Genomic DNA, 26,031 nt, shown 5'->3' on the forward strand with positions numbered 1-26,031 from the left:
TTATTCTCTAACTATGTCTTTAAGCTTAAGCCCTTTAGATAAGTGTGAAATTCAAACTAAAGTGCAACTGTAAAATCGTAGTCTCGTAGTCTCGTAGTGTAATGGTAAATCTATAAGCTTGTAATGTGTAGGCTTTGAGTTCGATTCTTCGTAGAGTCAGTTTTTTCAACTAAAAAAGAAAAAAAAAGAAAAAAAAAGAAAAAAAGAAAAAAAGAAAAGAAAAAAACCTAGAGTAAATAGAAGACTTTATTTTTATATATAAGTATATAGAGAATAAAATTTTAAAAGATAATCTTTAATCTAAAAGTTAATTTTATATTAGATAAAACTATTTTAAATTATAAGTTTCTTTTTATTACTAATAATTATCTTTACTAATTAAGATTAATATCTATTTAAAATAGTCCTATTAGTAAAAGACTATTTTTTATATAAGATATTTTTACGTCTTAAGTCTCTATTTTATTTAAATTAATCCTCTTAGTTAAGAATCATTTTCTTGAAAAGATATCTTGAACTCGAGACCGGTAGGAGCCTGTTTCCTAGGCAAAATATCTTGACGCTCCAAAATGGTCCCAGAGATCATTTTGCCACCCCCCCCTGGCGCGCTAAGGTAACTGCAGGTCACCCAGCTACAGCGCGATTGGCTCACTAATAGTGGGCTCCTCTGTGCTGCCTGTCGAGATGAGGTAGAGAGATACTGCACGGTATGTACATAAAGGTTGGGTAGTGTAATGTAAGATAGGGAAACTCCCAAGATATAAATGCCTTCACACACTCTCCGGTCTACCTGTCCAGTCCCGAATCAGTGTGAGCAGTCACGCAGCCAGCTACACCACACGTGCCCTTGGTCAGTGACCCTATGACGTGAGCGGTGGGGGTACCTAACCGCGGACCAACTCGGGCAGTCCCAACTCTGAAATACAGGGGCAATACACTTTGGACCTTCTGCCTCGGGACAGTTTTCGAGCGGCAGAGACGCTCCCGCATGGAAACAAGAAGCAAATTGAACTTTTGGAGCAGCAGGAATGATCCATTTCCGTCTCGCGATGTAACAACCCGCATAGCTTCCAGTGTTGAGAGAACTCATGCAGAGACCTTTGCAGGGGTAACTGAAAGCCTAGCACTTAACTGTGACGCCACCCACGCCAACCCCCTATCCCAGAGTCCTGTATCCCTCTTCTGCTCTAGGTACTACCATTGCGCCGCGATGTGCAGAAGCCACATCATATTCATAACCCGTATCTCCCTAGCTTCCCGAAACCCACGAAAACGCAATAATGCCGATTCCATACGCTTCAACGCGAAAAGACAATCAATTACAGCCTGACACCCGCACCTATCCCCTTCCCGACGTACCACACCGTCTCGGTCCACCTGCCCAACCTGACGGCCACCACGGCCCTGGCATCCAGCTTCATCGTGCCGCCCAGCGCCTCCCGGAGCTTGCCGTAGCCGACCGAGTCGATCGACCAGTCGACCGGCAGCCGCGGCGTGGTCGAGGCGCCCGGCGGCGCCGCGAACGGCAGCGCGTACTCGATCCTGCCGATGGGTTCCGTGTGGTTGTACAGCGCCGTGGCGTTGACCGCGTCGATGAAGACGGTGTTGCGCGCGAGCGGAGACACCAGCGTGAACGTCGCTGTGGACGAGAGGACGTGGAAGGTGGCGTCGCGGATGAAGCGCGCCTGTCCGTCATCGTCGTCGCCATCTCCGGACTCCCCGTCGTGGTCACTGCCGGGGAGTCTGAGCCGAGGGGCGGGGAGGGTCAGGTTGAGACGAGACAGGGCTTCGCCGAGGTGCGGGAGCGAGGGAACGGACCCGCGGTGGGTGCGGACAGTGACTGTTGTGTTGTAGCCTGATAGATACTGAGACAGGAGCTCCCTGCCATGTTGGACGCCTTCCTTTCCGCCCATCGACGGGTTCCAGGTTGCTGATACGGGAAGGTTCGTGTTGTTCCCTGGTTTGACCTCTAGATTCTCGGCCCGAGCTTCGCCAATCGTTGTGCCGTTGCTTTCCACATGTATGCTGATAAACGGAATGTGTGCCGAGTACGGCGTCGGGTTTGTGATATTCACGGATGCTTTGAGCGAGATGGACGTAGCGGTCGTGTCGGTGATTTCAACTCTTCCCACTTTGGGTGCCACAGAGCCCATGACATCCCTTCCGAGAGCTACAAAGGGCCGTGTTAGCTTGTCGATGAAGTAGATCTGCGGTGGCAGGGAGAGTAGCGAAGCGAAGCCCAGTCAGGCAGGGGGGACTGACGACATGGTCAAAGGAGGGACGGACGGTTTACGGGGATCTTCCCCTTGGCGGGGACTGCTTTCACCACGAGCTCGCCGAGTATTGTTTCCACCCGGACATCCACAAGAGCCTCCACACCCAGAATAACCTGTCTGCCGCCAAATAGCAGAGCCTGAATCACGTCGGTCAAGACGTCAGGGTCGGTCACGTCAAGCGGAGCGTCGTTGATGCGCGACTGGATCTTTAGCATGGCCTCGCGCTCCTTGGTAGCCGGGATCTGCGTCGAATTTGCTTTCTGCCATTCCTTCAGGTTCAGCTCTCCGAGCTTGTTGCCTCGGTAGAAGACATCAGCATTTGCGCGAACGCTCGTGACGTTCAGCGAGAAGTTCATCTCGGACGGAAGCCCGGCAAGCACTAGGATGGTTCCCGATACCCTGGGCCTGGATTCCGGGTCGTTCGGGTCCGCTCCGAGGTCTGGTAGGGTGAAGTGGACGTCTGTCACAGTGAAGTTCCGAATCAAGTTGTCAAACGTGCGCCCCGGAAACGGTACCGGCACCGTAATGCTGGATAGAAGCTCAACAAGCCAGCGAGGGGTACCACCGGCCGGATAGTCCATTCCGCGCACCAAGACCGTTGCCGTCTCGCCAGCGAGGTATTTCTTGAACAGCATGTCCAGCGGCGATGAGTCCGAGCCAGGGCATAACTGGGTGAGAGAATCGGGAAGCTCTTTGATGAGACCATGAGCGTCTACGACAACGGGTGCGCGAGGCCTCACGGCGACCGGGTCAGTGGCGCAGGCGGCAACCAGGATGGATGGGTCGGTGGGATTGCATCCGGGCACGAGGATCTCGAAGCCCATCGGGGGCACGTCGAGCGATACTGGGTAGTCATTGAAGGACGCTACGGTGACGTCGGCCGCCATGGCTTTGACCTTGCCGCCGAGAAGGATCTTCTCCTCGAAATTCAATTTGGTGATATTGTACTCGGGAATGGTAGGCAAGTCGCCGCCTGGACAACACATCAGCACAAGCGTCCGGAAAGGTATACATAATATTGAGACCAGCATCTTTTGTCGACGGCTCAGAACAGGGATTTCTTTCCAAAATACAGCGAAGCAAATGAGCGGTAGAGAGATTGACCTTCAAACGTGAGTGACTCCGCGATGGCGTGTGTTCCGAGAGGAATAATTCCCGCTCGAAGTTGGACGTCGGCCTGCCCCCTGAGCCGAACGCTGTTCAGCTTCCCCTCCAGCCATTCATTCGCAATCATGCGAATGCCCTCGGCATCGCCCGGAACAAGGTCGGCTGCAAAATCCACGGCGTTGTTGCGGCCATCCACGATGCTGACCGTCAATGGAGGGACAACCGCAGTTCCAAGCAGGAGGTCGTCATAGTCGGGGAGATAAACGTTGATCTTGGTCTCATCCGCCCCCAGCTCTCCGACGAGCCAAGTGACGGCCCTGCCTACTCGCCTGACATGCTCGTTTTCCACACGCTGAGCTTCTAGGCGGAAATCGGCTTGTATCCTCACTCTCACGCCGTTAGAGGTAATAGAATCGAGCGACAGGTTCGTGGGTTCAAGGACGGCTGCTTCCTTCGCATACTCCTGGACGGCGGCCGGAACAATGAAGGCGAGGATTAGCACGGCAAGCGCGAAGAGCGAGAGAACGATCATGGCGATAACGGATGGCCATCGTATTGATCTGGTCTGCGCGGGTCTGACCGAGGCAGGATCTGTAGCGCGCGACGCAACAGAGGCGGCGTCGCTGAGGTGGGCGTCGTCCCGCTCGCCATCGTAGCGTGGGGTTGCAGCTGAGCTGGACAGCAGCGGGGTCGACTCGACCGGCTCGTCGGGCTCACGGCCATGGGGCGCTTTGCCGCTGCCAGCAGCGGAGAGAAGGGGCGATCTCTCGGAGTCGGCCATGGCCGCAGTAGGATGGCTCCAGCAATCGGTGCCGAGATGGAGGGTGGAATCTGAAGCAGCAGCAGCCGTCCCCGGGACAGACAGCAGGCTGCGCTGCGCGATGCAATGCACTCCGATGCCAAGACCTGATGCCGGAGGCCTATGTCATCGTCGGTCGGCGCTCCGTAGCTCGAGATCCTGCAAATGTACTTGGAGGTAAAAACGACCGAACAGAGTATCAGTGAGTGCGGATGCGATTTTGGCAACTGGAGAGAGGGTGCCGATGATGTTGATGGGAATCATTGATGTTGGGTTGATGCGACGCCGCGTTGTCCGACTCGCTAGGTACCTGAGGTAGGTCAGGTACCCGCCTGAACCGGCAGGTCCAGACCAACTATGCCAATGGGAACACCATTGCGCTCATTGGTTAGGAGAAGAGGCACTTGCACAGTATCTGTCTCCAAGCTTTTGGATTGCATGCACTGTGCCGTACCTTACTCAGGCACGGAATTGCGAGCACGATCTAACCCGAACTCGCTTAAGAGGTTGAATTGTTATGGATTTTCTCCCGTTCAGATCCTCCTTTGCCATCTATCGCATCAGACACACTTGTACTTCATCTCGGGGGCCGTCAGGTCAAACAAGTCCGTGCTGTACGTACTGTACGAGTTGAGTTTCGTTAACCAAGTTCCATTGGCTGAGGGGCACGTGCTGCGATAGACTCAGGTACACCCTCGACCCCGGGTTCAAACCCCGGAGTGGGAATGAGACGCCATTGGACAGGACCACCATCCACCGCCCATCGGTCAGCTATGGATTGCATTGTGGGTTTGGATCTTAATCCAACCCTATCTTAACCTTCCAGGGGACTTTCTGTTGAGAGGCATTCCGGTTTCGCTTTCAATTCGATCCCACTGCCCAAGGACCGGACAATTGCATGGGCAGTGTGGGCCTCCGCCGGAATTATTGCACTCCAGTCCCTACACTACAGTATGACTCCCAGCGGCAGGTTTCCTGGGAGTTACGAGATACTAACTGCCCGATAAGATAATCCCGGAGTTCGGGCTCTTGCAATTCATTCCCAAATTGGCCGAGCTCCCAACCATCAGGGTCCTGGGGCATCTTTGACTGACTCACGGCTTGGCGTCTACAAAACATTGAGTCCCGGCCACCTCGATTTGGCAGAGGTTTCGTTCCCTACTGCCACTGAACAATCTTGGCTTCCAGAGGGTGCATATATTGAAGCACCAATTAGGACAATTTGTTCCCAAGACACCGAGCTCGACATAAGTCTGCACGGTCGACACCGCAATGTCTCCCCCCAGGGCTGCTTTCCGCACCGTCAAATCCGCCATGGCTCACCTCCAGACCCGCTCTCTCTCCAGCACCTCAGGGCCCAGGCATCTCTTGTCCATTAGCGACCTCAGCCCGGCCGAATTCACCAGGCTCGTCCTCAATGCCTCGTCTCAAAAGGCCGCCGTCAAGGCCGCCTTCGCTGCCGGCGAGCAGCCTCCGAAACCGCTGCATGGGACTCTGGCCGGGAAGACGGTGGCTATGATGTTCAGCAAGCGCAGCACCAGGACTCGCGTGTCGACAGAGGCGGCCGTGCAGTTAATGGGCGGCCACCCCATGTTCCTGGGCAAGGACGACATCCAACTAGGAGTACGCTTCGGCTTCGGCTGCCTTCCTCCACAACCTACTACGCCTTTTGCCTCCCCAGTCTAATACCTTGCTCCCAGGTGAATGAATCCCTCTACGACACCTCCGTGGTGGTCTCCTCCATGACATCGTGCATAGTCGCGCGCGTCAACGCGCACAAGGAGGTGGCCGACCTGGCGGCGCACTCGTCTGTGCCCGTCATCAACGCGCTGTCCAGCGACCACCACCCGCTGCAGACGGTGGCCGACTTCCAGACGATCTGCGAGAGCTTCGGCCCGGCGCGCGGCCGCCAGCCGTCCGACTCCAGCCTCGGGCTGGAGGGGCTCAAGGTGGCGTGGGTGGGCGACTCGAACAACGTGCTCTTCGACCTGGCGACCGCCTGCGTCAAGATGGGCGTCGACATCTCGGTCGCCTCGCCCGCCGGGTACGGCATCCCCGAGGGGATGAGGAAGCTGATCCTCTCCGCGGCGGAGGGCGTCGCGGCGCCAGGCAAGCTGGTCGAGACGACGGTGCCCGAGGAGGCGATCAAGGATGCTGACATCTTGGTCACGGACACGTGGGTGTCCATGGGCCAGGAGGCCGAGAGCCAGAAGAGGTTAAAGGCGTTCGCCGGGTACCAGATCACAAACGAGCTGGCCAAGCGCGGCGGCGCCAAGCCGGACTGGAAGTTCATGCACTGCCTGCCGAGGCACCCCGAGGAGGTAGATGACGAGGTGTTTTACGGTCCGAGGTCGCTTGTCTTTCCCGAGGCGGAGAACAGGCTGTGGGCTGCTGTTGGTAAGTGTTTGCCCAACTCTCGATTTCCTAGAAAGTTTCCGGAGGCACGGCGCTAACTGGTTCCCAGCTGTCTTGGAGGCGTTTGTGGTCAACAAGGGGAATATCTTGTAAGCGGAACAAGGCTACGAGATATTGCGTTTGAACCACTGCAAGCATTGCTTTGAAGACCAAGTAGGCGTGGCGTCTGGCTGGCGTAGCGTACAGAGAAAGTTCACGAATAATAAGATACCTTTTCCAAGACGGGAAGAAGATTGATCCATTCATTTTCTTTACGCCCAGTGACGTGGCCCGTTGATACATGACCAGTACATTTTCCAACCTCTTCGCCGAAAATCAGATTGCTTAGCCAGGCGGAAGCTGGCTGGCATCGACAACCTCGTCGGCCTCCTTCACAGGGGTATCCTCGTCAGGCCCGTACAGAGGAGAGCGGGGCAGCGCCATGAGACCGGTGCGGGCTGACTCGAGAATGCCGAAGGGAGCGATGAGCTTGAGGAACGAATCTATCCTGGATGGCTTCGCGGACCTGGACGGATGCCGGTCAGTTATGAGTCAGAGAAGTTGGGGGCGTGATGGACGAAGGATCCCAAGCTTACACCTCGACAATGCAGCTATTAGTGCTAATGTCCAGGACCTTGCCGCCAAACTGGTGGGTGAAGTAGGTGATGCTCTTGAGATGCTCGTGCTTGTGGCGCAGCGCCTCGCTCGCAGCCAGGCGGCTGGGGTGGAAGTCCTTAGCCGTTTCCGCGAGGCTAGAGTTGGTCTGCGCCTGGCTGTTCTCGGCTTCGGGCCCATCGGCAGCAAGCTCGCGGTGGTGGGCGAGCAGCTCCTCGAAATACTCGGGGCCGAGGATGTTGATCTTGGCCAGGAGCAGCTCGCGCTGCACGAGCGGAGCGTTGGTGTAGTCCAGGACGGCCCAGACGGGAACAAGATCCTCCAGCTGCCGGCGCGCCTGCTCGACGACGCCGTCCTGGCCCGTGAGCACGATCGTCATGCGCGAGAGATCCTCCACCTCGGTGCTGCACACGACGAGCGAGTCGATGTTGAAGCCGCGGGCGGCCAGAATGCCGGAGACGCGCGAGAGCACGCCGGGCTCGTTCTGGACCAGGCAGTTCAAGACATGGCGCTTGGGCGGAGCAGCTGACGGTGTCGGGGTCTCGTAGAGGATGTTGGAGACGGCCGCCTGGGCAGACCAAGCAGGCGGCTGGTCGACGGGAAGAGGAGCTTGGCGGCGACGGATGGCCTTGTAGGCAATGGCCGACGTCGAGCTGCTGTACCGGGCGCTAATCGACGGGGCCAGGCGGGGGACATCCCGAGCCTGCGTCGCTATCCTGCGCCATGCCGGGGAGGAGGCGAAGAGGCTGCGAGATGCCATCTTCAGGAAGCAATTGCGAGGCCGGAAGGCCGCTGTGCTGGGAGAAGGTTGCGGTCCCAAGCCCTCCTCGCAGTTGTACGGGCGTCCAAATATGCAGTCGAGATGGTCACTCGAGTGAGTCACCCCAAACCCAGGGGAGATGGGGTTGGAATGGTTGAAAAGTTTCCGACCGCCTCGGTTTGGTTGTCCGCATTGGCCAATTCCGCTGGCTGGGAGTCCAAGGGCTGGCCTCCGGAGCCGGTGCATGAGTGGGTCTGGAACCTCGATACCCAATCAGGAGAAATGATCGTCCGAGTTCCGTTTTATGGGGTAGTGGGGCTTAACATCTGGTCCTGCACCTTTGGGGATGGGGTCCCGACCGTGCGGCAAAGTTGTGCACTGTGAAGCTCGCTGAAGTATCCTTGCGCTCTGGACAGCCTGTGGATTTTTCCAGGCCGGGTTCCTCGAGAGTTGGCGGACGGCTTTCGGTGAACCAACGGTGCTTTTATTCTTTGTGAATCGTACCACAGACAGTTCTCCCTACGCATACGGCCACCTTTGCGCTACTACGCAACCCTTGATAGCCATCGACGTTTTCCGCTTCGCCAACCTTCTGCTCGAGTGACGGCTCATTACTGCGGAAAACTTGGACGTGATGGACGACGCCGAGCGACGCGGCGCGAAGCGCTCTCGCTTCGACCAGACCGAACCTGAACCACGCCGCTCTCGGTTTGACCGCCGCTCTCGCTCGCCGCCGGCCCGCAAACCTGATTCCAACCGCGACCGTGAGCGTAGCCCTCTGTCGCGGCCCCAAGACTCACCGTCCGCCTCGAAGTCTCCGTCTGTCGACCCGGCCGCGGCTGCTGGTAAGCTTCTTTCTTCACGTCCTGTGCTCTGCGTTCTTGCATGGAATGGGCACGAGTGTCTGACCTACGCCTACAGCCGCTGCTGCTGCCCGTATCAATGCGCAAATCCAAGCACGCAAGGGCATTCAGCACGTCGACGTCCCCCCTATCCGCTCGAGCTCGGCAGGCAAAGCTGGCGCATCCGGTACCAGCACCATCAATGGAGAGATGTATATCTCTGATGGCGATTACATTAAGGATATCGAAGTCAATGACCTGCGCAACCGATACCTCCTCACAAAGGGGTCGACTCAACAAATGGTAATTTTTCCTTGGTTATCACACTGATCCGTGTCATCAGCTCCCTGGCCGTGGCTTCCGTGACAGCTCTCCCATGGCGCTCCTGTGCGGGATGGTCTTGCTTACTTGAAGCATGATAGCTTGCACAGGCTCACCCTCTTTTGCATCTGCTGACCTCGGCTGCCTGATCTAGATCAAAAAGGAAACTGGTGCCGGTACGCCCAACCTTGAACCTGCAACTACTGTTAGAGGACGCCGGTTGACTAGTTGATTTTCCAAAGATGTCACTACCCGCGGCAGCTACCTTCCCGACAAGAACATGGCTACCCCCTCGGTACGATCCTCGGTCTAGTCGGGTGTCTCGGAATTGGGCTAACGGGTCGGCAGAACCCGCCTCTCTATCTCCATGTCACCAGCACAACGAAGGAAGGATTGGAGAAGGCTGTTGCTATGATTGAGGAATTGATGAAGCAGGAACTCCCGCAGCTTGTCGACGAGCGTCGCTTCCGTCGCCGGGAGCAAGACCGAGAGCCGGTCGAGCGCGATGAATTCGGCCGAGTAAGTGGCAGTCAGGTTCGTCTTGCCCAATGTCCGATGTCTGACTTTGAACAGCGAAAATGGCCCGAGGAGAAGATTCCGATCGGCTTGGAGCCGGTGCCGGGTTTCAATCTTCGCGCCCAGGTCGTGGGACACGGCGGGGCCTACGTCAAACATATCCAGCAGGAGACAGGCTGCCGCGTCCAGATCAAGGGCCGCAACTCCGGCTACGTAGAAGCGTCAACCGGCCGCGAGAGCGACGAGGATATGTATCTGCACGTGGCGTAAGTGTTGGTCTCACCGGGTTGGTCCGCGCTTTTCTAACGGTGTGTAGGGGTCCTGACCCCAAGATGGTCGAGAAGGCAAAGGAGCTCTGCGAGGACCTGCTAGCCAATGTCAGAGAGCAGTACGAGGAGTTCAAGAACCGCCCGCCCCGTAGCTACGGCGGCGGGGGGTATGGCGGGCGCGGTGGCGGCGACTCGTACCAGGGTTATAACCGCGACAGCCATCACCATAACAGCAGCCACAGCTACAGCAACTCTCCTGCGCCTGGAGCGGGCCCCTCGGCGTCGCCTCCGTCGTCGACTAACACTCCGACGTCGGCGGCCGACTATGCAGCCCAATACATGCAGTATTACGGCACCGATCCGTACGCGGCGTACGGTGGCTACCAAGCATACGTCCAGATGTATCAGCAATGGGTGGCTGCACAAGCCGGCCAAACTGGACAGCCGGGAGGAGGTGCTGCAGCTGGCGCTCCGGGTGCTGCAGCTGGCGCCCCGGGTGCCTCGGCATCCCCGCCGCCTCCGCCTCCAAGTGAGGCCGCACCCCCTCCTCCACCTCCTTCTGCAGCACCCCCGCCACCGCCCCCCTCGGGGCCGCCGGGAACAGGAGGATATAGCGCGGTATGTGCGATCCTGCAAACACTAGGCGCCCGTAATTGACTTGATTTAGGTGCCCCCGCCGCCCGGTCTTTGAGGGTTTCACCCCGTCCTTCATACCATGCGCCATGGCCATGCGACCTGCATAATACTACAGCACCAGGCTGCTTGAGTGTAGGGCAAGCAACAGGAGGGTAACGGAAGTGAAGATTTAACAGGGACTGTTGAAGGGATCTTTTCCTAGCGCCGGCCCACGTCGGCATGCTACCCAAAACATGAGTGTTGTTATCCCAGGCTGTTTTTGCCATCTGTACAGGGAATTGTCGTGGGTGGTAGGACCAGCAGTCCGCTGGGGTTGGCTGGCTGAAGCTGTCGACCCTCGGACAAACAAGCAGTGGTTGTTGCCTTGGTTGTTTATCTTCCACTATGCGAGCCGGTCATTGGAGTCCTGGAAGTCATATGCCGCAGTTGTGGGGGACGAGAAAGCTAGACACTGCCACCTGCTTAATCGAAGCCAACCAGGAACAACGGGCCTGTATGGAATCATTTCTATAACTAAGAGACCACAGGTTGAACGAGCCCTGATGTCGGGGCTCAAAATATCCCTGCCATGTCTTCCATCATGTGCAACGGTAATAATACGAACATACCTTACCTACGCAGTACAGAATAGATTGAGTGGGGCGTTGCGCTGATGGGATCCAGCTCGGTGCCCCGCAACACCACTAATGCATCCTCATCAGCTCGCACGCCCACCATGAGCCACCAGCGGTACCCATCCCACGATGCGGTCAAGGAGCCGCATTCTGTGTCTTTAAAGGTCTTGCGGTGGGTTTCCTGACACCCCTCCCACTTGCGCCTTGAATACGGAATACAGACACTGAACCACTCAGCCTCTCGCGGCCGTCGCTCGTCGCGCAATACCCCCTCCAACCTCCTCTCTCCTCGCCGACCTCCCACCCGCCACCGCTCCCAGCCTCGTTGGCCTACAGTAATGGCGCCGGCAATGCCAGCGGCGCCAACGCCGACAACCCCCTCCAGCCGCCACCCACAAACCCAGCTCCCTTCGTGCTGAGCCCCATCCTCAACCTCCCCCCGTCCTTCGGCTCCGCCTACGTCGGCGAAACCTTCAGCTGCACCCTCTGCGCGAACCACGACATTCCCGAAGGCGCACCCCCCAAAACCATCCGCGACGTGCGCATCGAAGCAGAGATGAAAACCCCGTCCTCTCCGGCGCCCATCAAGCTCGCCCTGCTGCCCTACACATCATCCGACGCCAACAACGACGCCCCCACAACAACAACAACAACAGCCGGCGTCGACCTCACCCCGCCGCACGCGACCACGCTGCAGCGCATCCTCGCCTTCGACCTCAAAGAGGAGGGCAACCACGTGCTGGCGGTCACGGTGTCGTACTACGAGGCCAGCGCGCTGGCCGGCCGCACGCGCACGTTCCGCAAGCTGTACCAGTTCGCGTGCAAGGCGTCGCTGATCGTGCGGACTAAGCCCGGCGCGCTGCCGGCCCGGCCCGGGGGCGCGAGGCGGTGGGTGCTCGAGGCGCAGCTGGAGAACTGTAGCGAGGAGGGGATGCTGCTGGAGAGGGTCGGGCTGGAGCTGGAGCCTGGGTTGGCGTGTGTGGATTGCAATGGGTTTGAGGAGGGTGAGGGGATAGGGGGTGGTTGGGCTGGTGGGGAGGAGGGAATGGGTGAGGGGGAGGGTGACGGGGTGGGGAGGACGAGGAAAAGAGGCATGGGACGGCCGAGGAGAAAGAGGCCGGTACTGCAGCCTGGGGAGACGGAGCAGGTCTGCTTCGTGATCGAAGAAGAGGAGAAGGGCCGGGTGGAGGAGGTGGATGGAAGGGTGGTTTTTGGGGTGTTGCAGATTGGGTGGCGGAGTGAGATGGGGAATAGGGGGTTTCTGTCGACAGGGAAGCTGGGCACACGGTTTGTGAAACCCAAAATCGTAGACGGATGAGGGAACAGTCAATGGCGTTTGATGGTTGGCTTGTCAGTCAGTTGACACGGTAACATGAGGTGTACGGGACTTGAATTATTCTCCTTGAGGGTGCTGACAACGCGATGGCTTCTGCCCTTGGGCTAACTACCTAGAAATATGGACGATGTGGCTTCGTCATTCCGGAGCAATGGAATTAGGAGTAGAGGTACTCCAAATTCAGAGTGCGAAGTAAGGTAGTCAATGTGTCAATGCTGTTGTCTGCGCGACCACCACTTACACGCCTGGCATTACCTATCGGGTTGTGTTAAGATTCGAGGCACGGGACGGGATTCTCAGCCCGTCCCTGACTTTTGAAGGGCATATCAAATCCCCTAGCGACCCGGGCTTCCGGGTCGCAGCTTAGCCGACGGGTACGTGTTTGACATTAATATGCTCACGCGTCCGTCCTCCATCGCAGCCCCCTTGTATGCCTCAGAATCTACTGCAGAGGAACGCGAGACAGCTGCCGTGGCCCGACAACTCGCAGCTTTCCAGTCAACGAATGAAAACATCTGCTTCTTTTTTGCGAAACATGTTGCTTGCATTCCTTCGGCGATTATGGATCGTGACAGGTGCTTGTCGTCCAAAGTGGAGCCCGAATCCGTGTCGTCGATCCCGCCGTTGTTACACCATACACCGCAAAAATGGAAACGGACCGGAGTACTACCACAGAAGGAAAGGACTGGGAGCACGGCTCAGCTATAGCACGCCTCGCTAAGATCGGGCCAGAACGGCAGCGTGAACCAGGTTTTCGGAAAGCCCTCCCGTGACTGAGTTCGTGATCAAACGGACCGGCGACTTCTACACTAACTACCAGGTAGGTAGCCTTTCGTGCCGTCTTCGCAAGCGTGCCTTGGACGGGCGAGGTTCGAGTCTGGATCGGATACTAAGCACAGCAGGCTAACTCGAAACCAAGTTCACCATGTCTGTCCGCCCGAGATGCAACGGCGTTGCAGCTGTGGGGTGGCTCGGTCTACCCAACTTGTTTGCATTGATCCTGCGTGCATTGGCTGGCTGGCTGGTTCGTGAATCAAAGCACTGATAGCTGGAGAGTTGCCTGTTCGGGAGGACATATAATAGTTACCGAGTATGCGATGGGCTTGTTGGTGAGCCCGACCGGTCACGGGCCGGTGCCGGTAAACGGCTAATAATCACTTGCCATGCAGCCTTCATCCAGGGCAATTTCGGCATGAAGGGAGAGCTCGCACCATTCATCCATGATGGCAGATGTTGCGAGTGCGGGTGGGTAGCTGGTGCTGAATGATCAACACGTCCCGCCCAAAGGTCGGTCGGTATCGCTGTTTCATGGCGATCTTGGCAGAACGATCGAGCAACAGGAAATTCCAGGGTCTTGATCTGCTGCAACTCCCCCACACATGCCATTCTTTGAATCGGGTCTTGTGGAGACCCCTTCTTGCGGATCGTCGCCGATACTGTGGATGTATTCCGTACACTACACGGAAGCTCCCAAGGGCCACCGCGGCCGGCTTCTCTGATCGATTGGACGTGTTTAAAATGTGCACAAAGACACCGTACGATACTAAGGTATATATCTGTACGGAGGATTTGTGCGTATCGGACCATGTTTGGGTCGTGGATGCTTACAGGGATGGCTGCGGCATGCTGACGCCTATCGCCATCAAGCCCGCTGCGTCTGCGGGTTGATGGTGCTGTGGATGGCACCGCATAAATTTCCTCGACTCAGCGGGCGGGAGACTCCTCCATGCGGGTGGGTTGGCGGTAGCGAGAGCTGCACCGCAGATGACCGCCAGTTGATCACCTCCAACGCGATGGAGATGTACAGTAGTGTACTCTGTAGTGTACACTACAGTACCCATCAGGATGCCGTCATCTGGCTGTCCCTCGAACAGGCTAGTGCTAGTGTAGCGCAGTATTGTAGACACCGAACGACGTGGAGCTGCCATGTGTCGCCCAGTTGACCCCATTCTCAAGAAGCAACCCCCTTGCAGCTTTCCCAAGACGACTCGGTTTCGCACGCTTCTGTCCTACCTCAGGCGGCTGGTCGGCTGCAGCAAGCGGCGTCAACGCGTCAACGCGGCGTCGAGGCTGGTAGCGGCCTAACGAACAAGCCAGCACCCTGACTATTGCAGGGATGTAGCCTTGATAGAACTGGATTGGATGAACCTCCAATCGAGCGCATTACTGCGAGGACGGCGTCTTCCCTCAGCAACGATGAACGCGGTTGTCAACTTACCTAGTCAACGTAACGCACGCGAACCTTGAAGACGCAAGAGGAGCAGACGGCGGTGGAGTCTTCCGGGTTGGTGACGAAACACGCCGACTGATCGCGAAGGTGGAAGAGCTTCCGAGGGGGCCGGCCCCCCCGATTTTCCCCTCTGTGTCGTGCAGTTGATCGGCAGAGTGCGGTCCCGTTTCGGATTCTTGGGGTAACCTTGGATGCGGCCCCGGTCACCCTCCACGAAGCGTTGATCGTTTTCGGTCCAGTCGGGAAGTGCCTCGTGTTGGGGAGAACCGCCCGGAATCGAGGAAATCATTATCATCAGGGTAAATATTGCTTGCATGCGAGGATACGGAAATAATCTTGCTTCCCCCAAGAGATTGAAACGCTGTCCACGAACAACCTCGGAACCCTTCCCAAGGCGCGGCGACTTGACCGATTCGTGATGGGGAGCTTGCAGCTCCACGCACACGACGGAGGACACGACACGGAGGTTATCTGGCAGGTGTGGGCCACTCCAAAATCGTTGCCTGTCCAGAACGCATCCCACTCCGGGTCGTCGTTAAAGAGGTCCCGCCAAGACTAATTTCGGAGACTGCCGCTTACAAGTATTTACAATCGCCACGGGGTGAGCGGAGCCGCGACGACTTCGAGCAACATCAACAACGAGAATTGCTAAGACTCGTAGCAACAGCTTCGCGAAACCTCAACCAAATCGAAAAAAAAGAAAACGAAGTTAACCCGCACCCTAACCTTGACCCTCACCCTAACTATAACCCTCACCCTAACTAGCGGGGGGCTGGCGCCGCCCCCCGTACCCCCGGCGAACTAACCCTTGGCGATAGTGCAAACCGCTTGGCGGTCTTAGCGGGGTACTGACGCTGTAAAAACATTGCCGACAATTGGCCGAAATTAGTCTTGGCGGGACCTCTTTAACGTCTACCCCACTCCGGTAACCGCGTAGCCGCCTCCACTTGGTTAACTCCTGAGTTGAGCTCCACGCCCCTGAGGATGCGGCTGCGCCCCACTTGGAACGCAAGGTGATGCTCGTTCGTGCTCTTCTCTGGAGGATGGGTTGAGGAAGGGACACGACATTGCAGAAGAGACAAAAGATCCGAATTGCCCAGAGAGGCCAATGTCAAGCGAGGGATGGTCTAGCCGGTGTTGTTGCATATACGTTAGCACTTTAATGTATATGATCGATGATGTGTTATCCCGCGATTTACCGACTTGGGATGCGTGCATGCAGAAACAGAGAGGTACTGGACACTTCACTACCACACCACCACTGAACAGATTATAACGTTACCAACCAGGGCGTCTGGGCCTAGCGCGCTAAGGACGCAGGGGCTCGAGAAAGGGTGGCGCACCTCCTGCAGCTCTATTAATGTACTGTAGTGTACACTAACGTTACAGGGGTTCAACATTTAGGCCTAAATGCAGATGCAGTGCGGGCAGGCAATTCAACCTGGAACCTCGCCGTCGGGCCACTACACGACGTAGCAAAAAAATAGTTGAGTGCCCACGATCGCCTCGCCGGGTGCTCTCGACGCACCAAACCTTGGGATCTCCTTGCGAGCCAGGGCTAGACAGCACCTGCTGAGGGAAGTCAGGTCTCAATTCTGGGGTCTTGCGGTCGCAGTTTTCCCGAAACTGATCCGTCCCAACCTGACCCTCGTGAGCCTGTTCCCGGGCGATCTTCCAGATCGATTGGAAGCGACCTCGCGCCTCCTGCTCGATTGTCCCACCCATTGCTTTTCATTTTTCTCGTCCGAGACCGCAGTCTGCCAATTCCAAGGGCCCGGGCTGGTACCGTGCATTTGACGTTGCACGTTCGCTGGCGGGCAGGGCTCATTCGTTTCTGGCCAGCGCCGTTGGGACCGGGAATCGAGCCGAGCGTGCGGTTGCACCAACTCGCCTTCATTGACTGCATTACTCACGCGGGTCTCACCAACCACCCCGCGCTGGGCACGATACCGAGCACCGACCCGAGTCGACAGGCGACCACAGCTTTGCCGAGGCAGCACATCGAACCGAGAGGCAAAAAGAAGCAAACGACGCTTGCACAAGTGATGTATCATGGACAACTCTTCCACCCCGCTGGCCGATTACTTCTGGATCGCCGGGATAGAGCACATCACCTACGATGATGGTCCCGCCCTGCAGCAACCCCAGCAGCCCCAGCAGCTTGACGATACGATCGTCGAGGATGGCGAGGGCGAGGCGACCGAAAGCTCGGTAGCGACTTCGTCGCGTGCCACCGCTCGGCATTCCCGCCAGAGCTCAGCCAACCGCCTCTCCACCTTATCCAAGCTGTCGCTCTCTCCCTCGCTCTCCGGCGGTGAGGGTCGGGTGTTGGAGGACGTCGACGGCAACACCCGTAGCAACCGCAGCAGCGCAACGATCCGGCCGAATCCGCCGCCGAATTTGGGCAGCACCAACACCAACGGCAATGGCAGCGGTGCTCCCGTTAGCCCTGGAGTCCATGGCTCTTCCGGAGGAGAGGGAATCGGTTTCGACGGCCTACCGGCCGACTTTGACTTTGATGCGGCCCTGCTCAAGTTCGCAGCCGAGCGCGAGAACTTCCTGGACGATCTCAACTTCAGTGCCGGGGCAAAGATCCAGGCGAGGCCGCCCATGGTCAACCCGCGAGCAGAGAAACTGAAGGCCGACGAGGCCGACCAGATCGGGAAGAAAAGTCCGCTTAGGAGCATCCGTGGCAGCATCCGCCGCAAGATGAGTTTTAGGGACATGAGCAGCGTGAGGAAGCAGCCCATGCCTCCCCGAACGGGTATGTCTCGCCGCCCAGCCTTTGAGCTTGCTGCCACTTCCCGGCCTTTGCTTGGACTGATTTGTTCTCCTGTCTACTAGCTTCCATTCGGACAGCCAAACGGCTCAGCAATTACAACTCGGTTATCCCCCCTCCCGAACCGTTGAACTTGGACCCCGATATGCACCCGCTTAAGAGGCGGTTTGAGCCCGTTTTGCTCGACCGATATCCCCCGCGAGACGCGTCGGCAGAGGAGCTAGCCAGGAGGGGCAAATTTCCAGACTATGTGCCCATGTTCGCCTTTCCCAACGACATCCAGATCGTGTCCTCGGATGACCGGCCACGCTCGACCTGGCACGGATTTACCATGACGTCGGACGACAACTCCAAGATCTACGGCATCACCATCATCGTGTGGACAGCGCTGAACGCGGAAGTGGCGGAGGAGGTGGAGAAGCGGTGTGAGCGGTGGCGGCAGAGACACATGAGCAATGAGGAAAGGGAGCTCGCTGCAAGTCTGGGCGGCCGCCTCGCCGCCGAGCGAGCGAACCTCTCTCAGCTGCTGGCGAAACTGGGCACCGTGCCCTCGGGGTCGGCGGCCAGAGAGTCGCTGGACGAACGGATCAGCGCCGTGGAAGAGAAGATCGCCCTCATGACGGAGATGTTGAGGCCTCTGAGACACGGCGCCGCGGCCAAGATCGATGGGCTCACCGCCGGCGAGACGGGCCTTTGGGCGCCGCGGGCGTTTGGTATCCTCGGCAGAGACCCGTCTAAGATGGGCTTCTGGAAGGAGTGGCTCCGGGCGGTTGTGGTGCCCATGACCGACGGCGCTGTCTTGCGGGTCCCGCCAAGCTCCCCCAAGGTCGGGCGATGGCAGCCTTTGGAGCGCTACGTCGTTAATCTTTGTACCGAGGCTTTCAGTCCGCTCAGTTCGCTGACCCAGGTGGAGCTCGGCGTGCGGGAGCTGCGGCTCTACGCTCGGAAGGAGGCGACCAACGAAATCCCGGGGTCGCGGACCATCGACATCTACGCTCTTTTCAGATGCCTGTCGCTGGAGAACATTGTGCTCCTGTTCGAGCACGCCATGTCTGAGGCTCGCATTATCTTCCTCTCGTCTCATACCGGCATGCTGCACCTTGCGTGCCATGCACTGGCCAGCCTCCTCTACCCGCTGAAATGGGCCAGCATCTTCATCCCGGTACTGCCGGCAAGGCTTATCTCGGCTCTCGAAGCCCCGTGCCCGTACATCGTGGGAGTGGAGAGACGGTACGAAAAGATCGAGCTTCCCGAGGACGATTACGTTCTTGTCGACCTCGACAAGGACACCGTCGAGGCCACGGCGCCCCCCGTCAGCTTGCCGCGGCAGCATCGGCGGAAGCTTCTGTCGCTGCTACAGATTGCTGCTCCTCACCGCCTGAGGTACGGCGTAGCGCCAGGGCCGCCTCCGTATGCCGTTGAAGCATTTCCCTATGATGCGTACTCGGCCGAGAATGAGGCGATCTTCAACCCTTGTCCGGCCAAGAGCTCGCTGGGAAAGTGGGTGACGCAGAACTCGTCCACATTTGGCGAACCCGATGAACCGAGCTCTATCCGCACACCCCTCTTCAACGCGTTCGCGAAGGCCAAGATCGACAGCAGCAAAGTGGATCGGCCGCCGACTGCAAAGTCGAATAAGGGCAGTCCTCCTTCGTCAGTGTCGCCCGTATCGATGAACTTCCCGCCGATGCCCATGACGCCGGTGTCGCGCAGCGACTCCGGGTTCGCCCAAACCATCAAGGAGAAGCGGTCAGGTCACTTCGACGAGAAGTCTAGGCGCAGCTCGTCGTTCGGCGTGGATAGGCATCATCCGCCGATGCATCGGCCGAGCCTCCCCTTCCTCAACGGGCACAGCCAGAACCTCTCTATCTCGGCCATCTCGATCGACTCGCAGTCCTCGTTCGGTGGTTATGCGCCTTCGACGTACGCGCAGTCGACCATTGCGGCCTCGACGATCATGCCGAACATGCCGATCCAGCCAGTCCGGAACACGGAGAACACTGTCTGGGTGGAAGGCCACTGCTTCAACTGGACCGCGTCTGAGACGCAGTCGACCTGCACGATCTGCGAGGAGCGATCGGAGGGCGACGGGCTTTACAAGTGCGGCGGGTGCAACTGCCTGGCCCACAACCGGTGCCTAGGATTCGTGTCCCTGGTTTGCCCCGAGGCCTTCCACGCCGACCGTGTGCGGGCCGCATTTGTGCGCTGCCTGGCTAGCCTCCTGTACACATACCGCAAGCACCTTGGCCGCCCAACAAGGCAGCAGAAGGCCAACGGCCAGCTGTACGTCTTCGACATGGACGCGTTCATCCGGAGCCTGCCTTACGACCAGCAAGAGTACGCCACCATGATGCGGGACACCCAAGGTAAGCAGGACCTTCCCGCCACACTCCTCCACTCTTGGGCCCCCCTCTCTCTTCTCTTCTAACAAACACCTCTCAGCCTTCAACGAATTCATTCACGAGCGCGAGCGCCGCCCGGCCTCGGACCCCGCCATCCGCCTCTTCGACGAGATCATCCTCGCCAAAAAGGCCCGCGGCCGCCCCACCACGCTCTCCGCCGGCCTGTCCCGCCTCTCGGCCCTGCGCGCCTCCCACGGCGGCTATCCCGGCGCCGGCCCCGCCGGCTTCCACCACAGCCATGCCGCCGCCGCCGCGGCCAAGGTGCCCGGCTACCTGTCCGACACGACCGACCACATCTGGCGCACCGCCTCGGTGCCCGTGCCGTCGGCCAAGTTCCAGGGCGACTACCGCAGCGTGGTGACGCGCGTGCCGCTGCGCCTGGACCCGGCGCTGATGCGGGAGCCCCGCGCCATCCAGGGCGTCCCGCGCCCCGAGCAGGGCAAGGGCATGCGCGGGCTGGTCAGGAAGCAGGTTGCCAGCATGCTGGGCCCGCCGACGCCGGATTTTAGCGTGCCTTGATCTTTTTCCCCGTCTGCCTGCTCGACCTCGCGTTGGGTTTGATTACTTTACGGGTTGTTTGTGAGAGGGGAGGGTTTGTCAGTGCACTGCTTGCTGGTGGGTTTGGCCGTGGCTTCATCCAGTCTCGATCATCTGTCTCCTCCTTCCTTTTCTGGTGTGGCCAAAAGGGGGAGGGAGCTCGAGCGTGTGTCTGAGCGAGCGACTGAATCAGGGGAACGGAATGAATTGTGTAATACTTTGCTTTTTCTGTACGATAGGCATTGTAATCTGTATGTTTGGCCCCCCTTTCCCCTCTTCCCCCCTTTCCTTCCTTGCCGCCTGGGCCTTGGGAGGAGGGGCGGTGAGGGGACGGACTGATGGGGGTGCTGGCGCAGGCTGGGTTGGAACATGGAGCACATAGCTGAAAAGGAAGCGAAAGCATAGTTTAGCCATTGCGTTGCGCTAAGTACAGGACCTAGCATTGATATACTCAGGGTATTGAGGGGCTTCCGGGTTTGGTTTGGTTGCGTTGGACCGACTTGGACACGGCACTGACCGCCGCCGCACGTCGGTGTCTGAATGACCACCAGCGCTTCCTGAAGTGGTGTGGTTTGCTGCCGTTCGGAGATATTTGCCTTTCGAGTTTCCATGATGATGTAGGTTCAGGCAGGCTCATCCGCTCTTGCCCTTGATGCAGCATCGCTCGGGTTCTTCCAGTACGCTATCATTGTGACTCGCACATCCACTTCCTAACTGCACCGGTGGAATGATACGCGACAGACCGCTAGCTGAAACTGGTACAACCACGCCATACCTTCTATACCGGGCCGCCCCCCCGGACATGAACTCGTTCACCGCGAACTCCCAGAGAAGGAAACCCCGTCTCATCCAATAACCAAGCCAGCTGCGCCCCGACGCCTGCCATGCAAACCGCCATCCATTACCGGTAACCCATGATGACCATGCCCATGCCCATGCCCATGCCGGAACCGTGACATCAGCTAACACCGCGCCGTAAAGCTCGCCATTTCACGCGCTTTGCGGCCCGCCGCTCCCCTTCCCTCCATCGCCTCCTGACTCGTCCTTCCCGGGCTTGTCGTAACGCGGCATCTTCTCGTACGCGTTCGGGCTCGGCTGGCGCTTCCTCCTCCTCCCGCTCGTGCCGTCTCGCCCCCGGCCGTGTGGGTGTGAGTGCGCGTGGTCATGGGGATGATGATGATGATGCCCGTCGCATTGATGCCCGTGTCCGTGCTCGTCGTCCCCGTCGGCGGGCGGCTTCCTCCCCCTTGGGTTTGCGCTGTCGGAATCCGAGTCCGAGTCGGAGGAGGAGGAGGAGGAGGAGTCTGATGAGGACGACTCGTCGCTTGACTCGTCGACCGCGCGCGGGCGGTGGTAGATGCAGCAGACTGGTTTGATGACGATCGGTTAGCTGCGGGCAGGCTGCGGGGCAGAAGAGGGTTGGCTTGCCTTTGGACTTCTTCCGCCCTAGCCCTTCGTTATCGACCACGTCCGACCGCCACTGTACTGTTCGCCTGTTGGAATGGGCGCCGCGCAGGCGGAGGACGGGCTGGGGCTGGGCCTCGGTCTGGTTGGCCGGTGACGGTGTTGTAACGGTTTCTGTCTGGCTGCGAGAGGGCTGCGCGGAGGCGAACTGTTGTTGCTGTCGTGTCCGAGGAGCGAGAGACGCCATGGCGTTGCGAGTTTGTGTTTGGCGGGCGGAAGCGGGGGTTCTGCGCTGTGCCGCGCCTTGGGATGTTGGTTTGGAGACCGGGTGGGCTGTCAGGAAGATGCCCCGCCGCCTTTTGTAGGTAGTGCGTTTCGCGGTTCGAATGCGGATACGCAGTTTCGAGACCTCGCAAGAGGTGTAGATCCTCGTTCCTGGAGAAGGTAGGTGTCGAGCGGTCAGATTTATGCTCCTTGAAGCTGAGCACTTTTACATAGAGGGCGACCAAAGATTTAGGTTGGAGATCTCCCACCTTGGCGGTTGCCCCATGCTGTCACGACAGGGCTGAGATCAGCAGCGCACAGACACTGCTGTGGGGCAGTGAGCCTAGTGTACACTACCTAGTGTATCCCGTAGAAAACCCTGGAACCTTGGAAGCTTAACCAGGGGCAGTCCATGTGACATGGCCCAGCGCAACACATCAAGCCGACCGCACCAGAGCCGTGAAGAGCGAAGGAAGATGCTCATAGCTCCAAACAAAAGGCTACTGTGCAGCTGGAGATGTTGTGTGTGTAGGGCTACCATTGGACATTCTAACTCGCATCAACTATTCTGTATAGCCAACGCGGATAATCACGGTTGCTCATCGCCGTTCGAAACACAGGCTTCCAACATGATACTGAGGGAAACAGGCAATTGGGTGCTTCTATGCTGTCCCATTTCCGTCTGTTCTGGTTTCGAACACCAATGACCTCTTTGCGTTGCCCAGTTGTCCTCAGTAACTCCTGGGATCCGCCTTGCGCACACGAATGCTGTTCTGCTGCTTTCCGCTGCGCAGGTCAGGACGGGATGGGTTTGTTTTTGCTTGGGCTCACATGCAGCATCAATAGTCAGGACTGTGTCTGAGAAGGTCTCCCGCTTCGGATGATTGCGCCGTCAGCGAACAAGTGGGTGTTTCTTTTACTGGCAGTGCAAATGAGCTGTTTGTGGACGTGACACCAATGCCATTTCCTGGTTACTCGAGTAAGGCGAGGCACCTTCCAGGAGTCACACTCTTGGACCACTTTCCGCCTCCTCGCTTTCTGTAAGATTCCAGGCGCCGCCTTCACACACTCTTCTCTTTCTTGCATGCCCACTGAATGAGACTTTGAGGCAATCGCTCTCGGGTGGCTTTTTTGGCAACCCGCAGGTCGGCGCCGCAATAACTTGAAGGTCGGATCGCGCCGGAGAAGGCAAGCAACGTCCCGGGCTTGCCAACAGTTGTCGAGCCATAATCCTCTTCCTGCCCGTCCACTAGGTAACAGGCCGATTTGGGTCCTTGCTTCCTGTTCTGGAACGGTGAGATCGTTTGCCGCCACTCAAAGAGCAGGCACGATCCGCTCCACTGTCACTGCTGCAGGCCGGTTGAGACCCGCGTGAAACCGAGTCGCGACTGCCAGCTTCCAGTCCTGACCGCATACCAACATAGAAGATACCGGCGACCGTTTCCTGAGCCAAGGCAGTCACAATGGCGACAGCGCCCCTTCCCGTTATGACCATGGACGACCCTCAAGTTTCCGCGCAGTCGCTCGAGACGGACGACCCAGCAACTTCCGACTGCCCGACAACCTCGACCATTGAAGCACCGACAGACGATCAGCCAGCGTCTAACGACACAACCGCCGCGATGCCTCCTGGCGGCAAGCCGCGATCCAACACTCTGAAGCGCGAGGCTGATCTCAGCTCGCTGCTGAACGCCGCCGAGAAGACAGAGCTGACCTCGCTGGTCACCAAGGTGACCGAGTTGATGCTGAAGCAAGTCACAAGGCTGTTTGACCCCATTGTCGACCCTGCTGAGAGCGCCCAGCCATCGCGCATTGCTCTCTGGAACCAGCTGCCCTATTACCTGAAGGACCTAACCCTGGGCGGCCCCCTGAGCGAAAACCGAGCCAACCGGATCGAGAACGTGAAACCCAGCCGCTCCAAGAAGGCAGGCCGGGCGAAAGACAAGGGCGATGCCCTTCCAACTGTTGCCGATGCCGCCGGCGAGGAGGCGACCGATGGCGCCCCGCGGCTCCAGGAGCTGAAGAAGGATGTGTTGCAGCACTTTCGCAAGTGGCAGACGGCTGTGCACAGGAGAATCGGCGAGATTTCGGTCAAGAAGGGACCCGAAGCTCAACCCCGCCAGTTTGGTCAATCGCCCTTTGGACCGAAGAGACGCCCGTCTCCCAACAAGAGAGGCAAGTTGAGTGGTATGTGATGAGTGCTGGCTTCGGACGCCCAGCTTGCTGACAATGGGACAGGCCCGAAGGTCCCGCCTGCACAAGTTCCGACTGTGGAAGCCGACCCTGTATTGGCACAGGTCTATCCGCCCACCCCGACAACGCTCTCCTCGCTGGGGGTAGAGAAGAGGTGCCTCCTGCTCCACTGTCTGCTCCTCCTGCTGCTTTCCCTGGAGCATTACAATGCCCATACCCGCGTCCTGCTCCTGAACCTTGCGTCCTCTCTCCAATTGCCTGCTCGAATCCTGGCCGAGGAGGAGATCAGGGTGGGCGGAGCCTTGTCCCAGGTCGCCAAGACCCTGCCGCCAGACCTTCTCACGCAGAAGAAAACCGAGGACGGCAAACCGGCGAGAAAGTGGAAGGCTGCGCTCGCGAGCATGGCCAACGCCGCCGTCGGAGGAGCAGGCGGAAGCCTCGCTGAACCGCTCATGGCGGCTGGTATCGGATCACTCCCTGGAACTGCTGCTGGTGCTGGGATTCCAGCCACGGCTGCAGTCGGACTCCTCGGTCCGATGGCTGACAACGCGCTGTTTGTTGGAGCGCTGTTCGCCGTGTACGGCGCCAGAGCTAACGGCAAGATGATGGAGCACTACCTCCGAGACGTCTGCGACTTCGCCTTCATACCGCTCCGTGGTGCGACCGGTCCGCACTCTGAGATGGGCAAGATCGCGGCAGAAAACCGCCGGCTCCGGGTCGTTCTCGGCATCAGCGGTTGGCTGACGAACAAGACTGACAGCATTGCCGACCACTGGCAGTGCTTGGGCGAACAGACCGAAGTGTACGCCGTCCGGTGGGAGCTCGAGGCCCTCGTCAAGCTGGGCTCGTCGTTCGAGACGCTGGTGAGGAGCGCAGCGTGGTCCAGGGCGAAGAAGGAAATCATGGCTCGGACCAGTGAGCCACGTTCCAGCTTCCCAGCTCAGGCTGCACTGAGTGCTAATCAGCAAGGGCCAGTTTTCGCAAACCTGGTCGACGGTCGCTGGCCCGAGAGCCTGCTCAAAATCAGCAAGATCGTCGACAACAGTTGGAACAACGGCATGGTCCGGGCCGACAAGCTCGGGGCTGCGCTCGCCGACGTCATCATGGGCAAGGCGCAGGGCGAGCGGGGAGTGTCGTTGATCGGCTATAGCCTCGGCGCCCGTGCCATCTACGCCTGTCTGATGTGTCTGGCTGAGAGGCGGGCCTTTGGGCTCGTTGAAAACGCGGTGATGATGGGCACGCCGGCACCTTCGGAGCCCACGGCGTGGTGTGCGATGAAGAGCGTGGTCTCGGGCCGGCTGGTCAACGTGTACTCGGAGAACGACTACATCCTGGGGTTCCTGTACCGGACCAGCAGCATCGATTACGGCCTGGCCGGGCTGCAGCAGGTCACCGGAGTGGACGGCATCGAGAACGTGGACGTAACTGCTAAGATCAGTCTCCACCCGCGATACCGGTTCCTCATCGGCAGCATCCTGCGGCACATCGGCTGGGAAGACACGGATAGGGAGCAAATCGCCCGGGACGAAGCAGAGATGTCGTTTTACGAGGACCGCAACCGGAAGCACGAGGAGCGACGGAACACCATCGAGTGGGGCGAAACGGAGATCAAGAAGGGAAGCGAGCCGGGCGTTATCCGGACTCGGATGCGAAAGAAGAATAAGAAGTGAGCTGGCGGCGGTGCGGAACCGAGCGGTGGGTTATGGAGTTTTATTGAGTTTGTGTAGGGGAGACGGA

The 26,031-nt window shown here is 58.4% G+C and overlaps 8 protein-coding genes across 8 annotated transcripts; 5 read left to right on the plus strand and 3 right to left on the minus strand.

Annotated features, from left to right (window-relative positions):
* Window positions 1-990: 990 nt before the first annotated feature.
* Window positions 991-4,448, minus strand: THITE_2097818 (uncharacterized protein). Its single transcript, XM_003657910.1, has 3 exons — window positions 3,381-4,448; window positions 2,287-3,249; window positions 991-2,170 (listed from the first exon to the last, which is right to left on the minus strand). The coding sequence occupies exons 1-3, from the start codon at window positions 4,162-4,164 to the stop codon at window positions 1,320-1,322; spliced, it is 2,598 nt and encodes an 865-aa protein (XP_003657958.1). The 5' UTR covers window positions 4,165-4,448; the 3' UTR covers window positions 991-1,319.
* A 518-nt stretch (window positions 4,449-4,966) lies between these two features.
* Window positions 4,967-6,646, plus strand: THITE_2124259 (uncharacterized protein). The gene is made up of 3 exons (XM_003657911.1): window positions 4,967-5,133; window positions 5,191-5,805; window positions 5,883-6,646. The coding sequence occupies exons 2-3, from the start codon at window positions 5,497-5,499 to the stop codon at window positions 6,633-6,635; spliced, it is 1,062 nt and encodes a 353-aa protein (XP_003657959.1). The 5' UTR covers window positions 4,967-5,133; window positions 5,191-5,496; the 3' UTR covers window positions 6,636-6,646.
* A 167-nt stretch (window positions 6,647-6,813) lies between these two features.
* THITE_2171659 (uncharacterized protein) lies at window positions 6,814-8,038 on the minus strand. The gene is made up of 2 exons (XM_003657912.1): window positions 7,173-8,038; window positions 6,814-7,102 (listed from the first exon to the last, which is right to left on the minus strand). The coding sequence occupies exons 1-2, from the start codon at window positions 7,949-7,951 to the stop codon at window positions 6,922-6,924; spliced, it is 960 nt and encodes a 319-aa protein (XP_003657960.1). The 5' UTR covers window positions 7,952-8,038; the 3' UTR covers window positions 6,814-6,921.
* A 395-nt stretch (window positions 8,039-8,433) lies between these two features.
* Window positions 8,434-10,200, plus strand: THITE_2171661 (uncharacterized protein; the record flags this gene model as incomplete). The annotated part of the gene is made up of 7 exons (XM_003657913.1): window positions 8,434-8,796; window positions 8,873-9,096; window positions 9,269-9,290; window positions 9,357-9,409; window positions 9,463-9,633; window positions 9,688-9,897; window positions 9,945-10,200. Coding segments are annotated over exons 1-7 (942 nt in total), but the record flags the coding sequence as incomplete, so codon positions are not given.
* Window positions 10,201-11,250: 1,050 nt separating this feature from the next.
* Window positions 11,251-12,625, plus strand: THITE_75670 (uncharacterized protein; the record flags this gene model as incomplete). The annotated part of the gene is made up of 3 exons (XM_003657914.1): window positions 11,251-11,321; window positions 11,387-12,142; window positions 12,239-12,625. 3 exons carry the CDS (start codon window positions 11,251-11,253, stop codon window positions 12,465-12,467), a joined length of 1,056 nt encoding a protein of 351 aa, XP_003657962.1. The 3' UTR covers window positions 12,468-12,625.
* A 3,979-nt stretch (window positions 12,626-16,604) lies between these two features.
* On the plus strand, window positions 16,605-20,479 carry THITE_2124278 (uncharacterized protein). Its single transcript, XM_003657915.1, has 3 exons — window positions 16,605-17,479; window positions 17,560-19,860; window positions 19,937-20,479. Exons 1-3 carry the CDS (start codon window positions 16,768-16,770, stop codon window positions 20,413-20,415), a joined length of 3,492 nt encoding a protein of 1,163 aa, XP_003657963.1. The 5' UTR covers window positions 16,605-16,767; the 3' UTR covers window positions 20,416-20,479.
* A 944-nt stretch (window positions 20,480-21,423) lies between these two features.
* On the minus strand, window positions 21,424-22,084 carry THITE_159383 (uncharacterized protein; the record flags this gene model as incomplete). Its single annotated transcript, XM_003657916.1, has 2 exons — window positions 21,424-21,737; window positions 21,802-22,084. The coding sequence occupies 2 exons, from the start codon at window positions 22,082-22,084 to the stop codon at window positions 21,424-21,426; spliced, it is 597 nt and encodes a 198-aa protein (XP_003657964.1).
* A 1,759-nt stretch (window positions 22,085-23,843) lies between these two features.
* Window positions 23,844-25,964, plus strand: THITE_2058773 (uncharacterized protein; the record flags this gene model as incomplete). Its single annotated transcript, XM_003657917.1, has 2 exons — window positions 23,844-24,288; window positions 24,340-25,964. The coding sequence occupies 2 exons, from the start codon at window positions 23,844-23,846 to the stop codon at window positions 25,962-25,964; spliced, it is 2,070 nt and encodes a 689-aa protein (XP_003657965.1).
* Window positions 25,965-26,031: the final 67 nt, after the last annotated feature.

This window comes from Thermothielavioides terrestris, chromosome 6 (assembly GCF_000226115.1).
Source record: "Thermothielavioides terrestris NRRL 8126 chromosome 6, complete sequence".
Classification (NCBI taxonomy): Eukaryota; Fungi; Ascomycota; class Sordariomycetes; order Sordariales; family Chaetomiaceae; genus Thermothielavioides; species Thermothielavioides terrestris.

Coding starts and splice junctions, on each gene's coding strand:
- THITE_2097818 (XM_003657910.1), bottom strand. CDS start 4,164: ATGGCCGACTCCGAGAGATCGCCCCTTCTCTCCGCTGCTGGCAGCGGC. Junction 3,250..3,380: donor GGAGTCACTCACGTTTGAAG/GTCAATCTCTCT, acceptor TGTGTTGTCCAG/GCGGCGACTTGCCTACCATT. Junction 2,171..2,286: donor GGGGAAGATCCCCGTAAACC/GTCCGTCCCTCC, acceptor GGCCCTTTGTAG/CTCTCGGAAGGGATGTCATG.
- THITE_2124278 (XM_003657915.1), top strand. CDS start 16,768: ATGGACAACTCTTCCACCCCGCTGGCCGATTACTTCTGGATCGCCGGG. Junction 17,480..17,559: donor GCCCATGCCTCCCCGAACGG/GTATGTCTCGCC, acceptor CCTGTCTACTAG/CTTCCATTCGGACAGCCAAA. Junction 19,861..19,936: donor CATGATGCGGGACACCCAAG/GTAAGCAGGACC, acceptor AACACCTCTCAG/CCTTCAACGAATTCATTCAC.
- THITE_2124259 (XM_003657911.1), top strand. CDS start 5,497: ATGGCTCACCTCCAGACCCGCTCTCTCTCCAGCACCTCAGGGCCCAGG. Junction 5,806..5,882: donor AGGACGACATCCAACTAGGA/GTACGCTTCGGC, acceptor CCTTGCTCCCAG/GTGAATGAATCCCTCTACGA.
- THITE_2171659 (XM_003657912.1), bottom strand. CDS start 7,951: ATGGCATCTCGCAGCCTCTTCGCCTCCTCCCCGGCATGGCGCAGGATA. Junction 7,103..7,172: donor AATAGCTGCATTGTCGAGGT/GTAAGCTTGGGA, acceptor GCATCCGTCCAG/GTCCGCGAAGCCATCCAGGA.